The sequence below is a fragment of the Manacus vitellinus genome, unplaced genomic scaffold, assembly GCF_001715985.3.
Source record: "Manacus vitellinus isolate BGI_N305 unplaced genomic scaffold, ASM171598v3 scaffold_25_pilon, whole genome shotgun sequence".
NCBI lineage: Eukaryota > Metazoa > Chordata > Aves > Passeriformes > Pipridae > Manacus > Manacus vitellinus.
In genome coordinates, this window is record NW_021939882.1 from 9377166 (window position 1) to 9383557 (window position 6392).

Consider the following 6392-nt stretch of genomic DNA (forward strand, 5'->3'; position numbering starts at 1 on the left):
TTGGCCAGCATGGCCACCCCACCCACAGGGGGTGGCCCTTCCCAAGGGCTGCACTCACTTGGGCAGAGCCTCCTTGTTGTTCATGTACTCGCTGTACTCCTCCTGTGTGTCGAAGTCCCAGCGGCCCAGAGGCCCCTTCTTGTTACCCTGCAGGGAGAAAACAAGTCAGAGGAGCTCCTCAGTGCCTGCTGGTCAGGGCTTCTGACACAGCCCTATGTGCCCAGCCACAAGCTCAACCTCCCACCAGCCTTGGCTCTGGATCCTCTCCCTGAAAAGCTCCAGGCAGGAGACATTCAACACCCAGCTCCAGGGTTTTCTCTCTCCCATGGGATCCTCTCAGCCAGCACTAGTGCCCAGTTTGCTGGCTGCTCCTAAAGGCTGGTGACAAAATACCTGATCCATTTTGCTGTAGTCCACTTCTTCATCGCTGTCCACAGCCATATCATCCATTCTGGGAAGGAAAAAGCAAGGAAAGGGTTTAGAGTGGGTCCATGGGACATAGATCAGGACTTTGAGCTGGTGGGAGCCCTGTCTTGTGGCCTCAGACCAAATGCACTCAGTTCCTGGACCAGAGAGAAGAACCCCCAGGGCTGCAAGCCCCACAGGTGAGCTGTACCACAGAGCACTCCAATGCTCCAAGGATGACTCTAGAGGCTGAAAGCTCTTCCTCTTCCACTGAGGGAGGCCAGAGCTCCAGATGGATTGCCAGAGAATTCAGCACATTCCCAGCCACTTCAGCCTCTCCCAGGCTGTGAGGGGCTGCAGCTCTGAGCAGCTACGTACAGCAGGGAGCAGCTAAGAAAAGGCCAGGTCTGCCAGAACCAAAGACTGGGGGAACATTTTAACAGTCAATTGTAACCACAGACAAGGCCAGGCCTGCTCCCCCAACAAGCAGTGAAGCTGATGTTCACATTCCTGCTGCCAGAGAACAGCAGCCCCCCTGCACACCCTGATCCCCTTTACACACCCCACTCCCACCCCGCAGCCTCCCACTGTTCCTTACGTGGCAGGGTAGCACTCGGCATAGCTGTTGGACATGCCAAAGAAGTCTCCCAGCTGCTTCTTGTCCTCTGGCTTCTTCAAGGTGACAATAGTTAAGGAAAGCACCACCACAAGCCCTACAGCTACAGGCTGAGCACAGCCAGCTGGAAAACCACCTCCTGCCCCAACACTGCCGAATCGGAGGGTGCAGAGCTTATGTTTGGTGTAGGAACAGCAAGGTTTGGGCAGCATTTCCCTCCTCCCAGGTGAGGAAAGACAGTCCCACAGCCGTGCAGGGGCAGGGCCTGCCTGCAAGGGCAGCCTGGGCCCACACCCAGACAGGCTGGCATGGACAGTAAAGGATATGCCTCTGCTCCTTCCCAGCCAGCAGCTCCAGCAAACTTCTCGTTGATGGACTTGATGAGCTCCTTGGCTGAGCCAGGTCCTGGGGCAGAGAGAGCAGCAGGTTAAATTCAGGGGGAGGAACAGGTCACTGCAATACACATGGAGCTGGGCAGAACCTCCCTGGGACAGGGTAACAGGCAAGACAGGCTGCAAGTGAGGTAGGAGAGCAGCAGCAAACCAGTCTGGCACAGACTGGGGAGGGCTGATCCCAGGACACCTGGAATGTTAGAACACCTGGGGTGGAAGGGACCTTAAAGACCAGCTCATTCCTCCTCCTGCCATGGGCAGGGACACCTTCCACTAGCCCAGGTTGCTCCAAGCCCCATCCAACCTGGCCCTGGACACTTCCAGGGATTGGACATCCACAGTTTCTCTGGGCAACCTGTGCCGGGCCATCACCACCCTCACAGGGAAGAGTTTCTTCCTAATATCTAGCCTAAATCATCTTTTAGTTTAAGACCATTCCCCCTTTTCCTATTACTTCTCTGCCCACAAAAAAAGCCACTCTCCCTCTTTATTATAAACTCCCTTTAGGCACTGGAAGGCTGCAATGAGCTTTGCCTGGAGCCTTCTCCCTGGAATCCTCCTCAGCTTACAGGCAGCATGAGCTCTGCTCTGCTGCCTCTGCACAGTCCACACACACAGAGACAATTCCCTCTGTCACAGCAGTTCTGAAATCTCCAACCCTGTACAACGTCTCTCAGGTGTCCACACCACTTGACTCACCTTTGTCGATGTCTGTGGGCTGCAAAGAAGAGAGAGAGACACAGTGTCAACCCAGGAGGGCTGAAGGCAGGCGAGTGACACTGCTGCATGATGTGCAGCTCTGCTTTAAGACTGTTCCAAGCCTTCAGAGCTGAACTACAAACACTACAAAGTTTGTGCTAGTCCTGCCTCAATTGCTGAGAGACAGGACAAGCACCCAGCCACCCACCAACCCCTGGGGACAGACAGAGCTCAGCAAGAGCTGACACTGTCATGTGTAGGGGCACCCAAAGCCCTCAGGGTGACCCCCCAGCCCCACAGCCACAAACCCCAAAGGGCTCAGGTGGGACTGTCCTTCCTGAGCAGAGGCTCACCTCATCATCAGCCTTGGGCTTCTCAAAGTAGCTGTGCCTCTTCTTCTCCTCCTCCCTCTCCCGGTCCCGCTCCCTGTCTCTCTCCCGGTCCCGGTCCCGCTCTCGGTCCCGGTCGCGCTCCCGGTCCCTGTCACGCTCTCTCTCCCGGTACCTCTCCCGTTCCTTGTCCCGTGGCATCTTGGCAGTGGAGGGCACATAATCCCCAATGTCTTCAAAGATGCTACAAGTGGGAAAGAGCCTGTGGTTATGGGTGCTGCAGGACAAGAGGCCACAGTCACCTCCCTGTGACCTGGAACCTGGTAACGGAGCGCAAAGCACGAGCACCGAGAGCTAGGGATAGCAGATGTGGAACTGGCTTCCACTTATGTCAGAGGCATTGCTGCATTTCTGTTCCCTTCTGCTGCTGGATCTCCATCTTGTGGTCCAGAGCAACACCCCTCACCTGCCTCAAGCCCGAAATCCAAACCAGTGCTTGCCTCCAGCCTTGTCCTACAAACTGCAGGTCCAGCAGCTCCAAACTCAGCCCTCTCCAAACGTGGTGGGCCAAAAAGACATTCCCTAATGCAGAGACCTATGACCCCACAGCCTGTGGGCAGGGTGACACTTACTTCATATCAGCTTCAGGAGGCTTCTTCTCATCCAGCTTCCCTGCAAGGACACAACAGCAGTGAGAGGCACGTCATCTGCTGCTTCCCTGTCCCCAATCCAGGTTCCAAACCCCTGGAGTGGCAAGCCTGGAGGATGTCACCACATCATATTCAGCCCCCTCAGGAAGCCATTGCATCCCTCCCCAAGAGGGGACATTTCCTAGGGAGCTAGGCCTTCACCAGGAAATTCAGAGCAGCACAAGGCACCCTCACAGCTCTCATTTCCCACGAGCCTGTCCTTCAGGACACAGTGTTCAGGAAGTGCTGTTCTCCAAGCCCACTGCCTCACAGAGCAAGGGAATGGCACACCCCAAAACACGTCTCATTCCCTCAGGTTGTGCTCCAAGCACTGAAGTCCTACTACTCAGTTCCCTTCAGCTCCTACCTTTGTCCTTCTTCTTGAGCTTCTTGTTGCGAGTGCCTTGCCTGAGGTAGGAGAGGATCTGCGTGAGCTTGCTGATGACAATGTCGTTGGTGGTCAGGGTGGTCTGAGCCTGAAAGGCAAATCCACGAGGAAGCATCCTGCTCCCTTGGCATGGACCTCCCCCCAGAAAAACCTGCTCTGGCCCATTCAGACCAGTGGGGCCAGCTGGGTACCTCCATGGTGGGGCAGTCGGCCTTGCTGCGGATCAGCGTGGTCGGGATGTCGGTGTCTGCATACTCATCATCCAGATCCACCACGTAGGCCATCCTTCCCGGCAGGAACAGCTCGTTCCGCTCGTAGGTCTTGCTCTTGAACAGAATGCGGTAGATGTTGCGGCCTGGAGAGCAAGGGAAAGTGTGGGAGAGCAGTGGACGAGCCCATGGAGCATGTTCAGTTTATCAGCAACACAAAAATCGCCTCCTAAGCGACACGCTTCCTACAGCCCTCAAATCCAGGACTCCCTCCAATGACTGAAGGGTTTCATTCCTCCATTCACCCTCCAGGATTTCTCCCACATTCACGGCACAACAAAAGGTGGGGAACAGCCACACCCACACAGTCTTACCCAGCCGGGTCTTAAATTCAATTTTGTTCTCGGGATCTTCATCTTTCCTGAATGAAAACAGAAACCAAAAGTATTAAGCCAAGCAAACGCCTCCACTGCCTCCTCCTCTCTGTGAGGCAGCTGCAAAATCCTTTTTGAGAAGTCCAAAGTCCTCAGCCACTCACTTAGTCTCTTTCTGGGGCTTCTCCATCATTTCTTCCTCCTCCTTCTCCTTGCTGGCGATCTCAGCCCGTACCTGGATGTGGAGACCATCCACGCATTACAGCCAACCCCGGCCACTGCCACCAGTGCCCAGACCCTTCAGCAACCCTTCCCACAAAGGGAAATCCACACTGCCAAGATCAGAGCACCTGGAACTGGAACTACCACCCTCTGCCCGTGGGAGAGGGCAGGGCAGAAGAGCAGCCCACTGGTGTCTGCGCTCACCTTCTGCAACAGTGCGAAGTCCAGACCCTTCACCAAGTGAGTGTGCTCCATGTCACCACCCAAGAACTTGGACTCCTGGATCAACTGCCTCCTCTTCTCCGCAGCAGATTTATCCCTGGCCAGTGAGAATGGAGCCAGTTAGAAGCCAGTTAAGGATCAGGCTGGCGAGCCCAGGCCCCACCACGGCTCACGTACGCCTCGGCCGTGGGCCCCACAGCCCTGTAGTTGGCCGTGGTGCTGATCAGCTCCGTCTCCTCGTAGTCCTTGTTCACTCCATCCCTCCTCTCCTTGGCTCGGTCCCGGTACTTCTCAGCCAGTTCCCTCTCGCGCTCGATCTCCTGCTGCCGCAGCTTTGCATAGTAGCTGGGGGTGGGAAACACCTCCGGGTTAAGAGTGACACGTTCATGTTTTTGGGGTCAGGTAACAGCCTCTGAGGCTCCATGTGTCTGTCCTGCTCCCAACCCCCTTCCCAAACCCATAATAAACTGCCATGGGATACAATGTGCCTGGAGAACACCAGGCAAGAGGAAAGTGCTGTACTGAGGCCAACTAAAGAGCAGTTCTACCTTCTCTTCCAAAGGGAAGGGGTCCAGCACAGTCCTGCTGTGCAGACGTGCCCCAAAGGACACAGTGACCACTACAGATGCCCTACCACTGCTCTCCTCTGCCAGACACCCACAGACATCTCCTGCTTCTTCTGGAGGTGAAGCGTCACCCTCATCCTGCTGCTGCCCTCCCACAGCTGTTCCCACAAGCAGTGACAGGCCCTCAGGCTGAGCTCTTCTCCAAAGCTCCAAAATAATCCCTCTTTAAGAGCTCAAGAGCTCAGAAGCTCCTTCCATGGGAGGGACAGGATGTGTAATGACAAGTCCTGATACAATGCTTTCCCCATTTACCTTTTCTTCTTCCTCCTGCGAGCAGCTGGATCTTCATCCTCGTTGTACTCCCGGGGCATCCTGGAAAAGGGTGAGAAAACACATGTGTGTTCTGCAGAGCCACAGGGATGGCAGGTGGAGAGAACAGTCCCTCAGACACAGAACGGCACTGAGGAGCTCCAAGATGGAAAAGCACAGTCCCTCTCCCTAATTTCTCCCTAATTCCACTCTGCAGCAGGGAGAGGAGGGGAAAGCACTGATTTTCACCAAACAAAAACCAAATCTGCCTCCTGCCCAAAGTGTCTTAACAGCCATGAACTTCATTCTGGTTTTGACAGCAGCCCTGACCCACGTGCTTCCCCACTTCACACACTCATCACGAAAACCCCCTTTAGATACTCCGCTGTAGAGTGCAGGGGAGAGCATGAACTGAGCATGGAGCCTCAGAGAGAAAGCAGGAAAGCAAGCCTGGATTGTCCCATGGTCCTGTGAAACAGTCCTACTCACTCATGGTGGCGAGATTTGGACGGTGGCGCAGATGTTGGCGCAGCCCGCGGGGTCATGAGGAGCTTCCTGAAGTCTTCATTGGTCAGCTTGGATCTGCAAGGGAGAGAGGCAACAGAAACCATCATTCCCAAAGAGCTTTGGTGCAGGACAGCTTCCAAGGAGGCAGTGGGTTTGCCAGCAGGTCCTGTGTGGTAGAGATGGGCATGGGGTCTTAAGGATGGGGTGCACCAGCGAGTCCCAGCTTCGAGATGAGCATTGGGCTGGGGTCTCATAGTGCTGGCCCAGTCCCATCCCAGTGCTGCCCAGTGCCCCAGAGCTGTACTCACTGGTGGAAGGAGTGCGAGTCATCCACATCGTGGCCATCAGGGGCCAGGGGGTTGGAAAACGGCTCATCTGGGGAACGGGAGAGAGAGAGCTCAGACAGTGCCTACGCGACACTGACCCCTCTGCCCACCCACTCGGCCCAGGAGCAGGGACCGGAGC

General features: G+C 55.6%; 2 protein-coding genes across 2 annotated transcripts in view; one reads left to right on the top strand and one right to left on the bottom strand.

Annotated features, from left to right (window-relative positions):
* Positions 1–46: 46 nt before the first annotated feature.
* Positions 47–6315, bottom strand: IK (IK cytokine). Its single transcript, XM_029960245.1, has 16 exons — positions 6236–6315; positions 5910–6002; positions 5424–5483; positions 4723–4890; positions 4528–4642; positions 4266–4336; positions 4102–4148; positions 3710–3873; positions 3498–3606; positions 3074–3113; positions 2466–2685; positions 2113–2131; positions 1348–1426; positions 1004–1084; positions 394–451; positions 47–147 (listed from the first exon to the last, which is right to left on the bottom strand). The coding sequence occupies exons 2-16, from the start codon at positions 5963–5965 to the stop codon at positions 55–57; spliced, it is 1380 nt and encodes a 459-aa protein (XP_029816105.1). The 5' UTR covers positions 5966–6002; positions 6236–6315; the 3' UTR covers positions 47–54.
* The window catches only part of NDUFA2 (NADH:ubiquinone oxidoreductase subunit A2), a 2909-nt gene continuing 2480 nt past the window's right edge, over positions 5964–6392 (top strand). The window contains exon 1 of the mRNA XM_008932526.4: positions 5964–6049. Within this exon, the coding sequence (XP_008930774.2) occupies positions 5964–6049 (86 nt within the window). The remainder of the gene's footprint in view (positions 6050–6392) is intronic.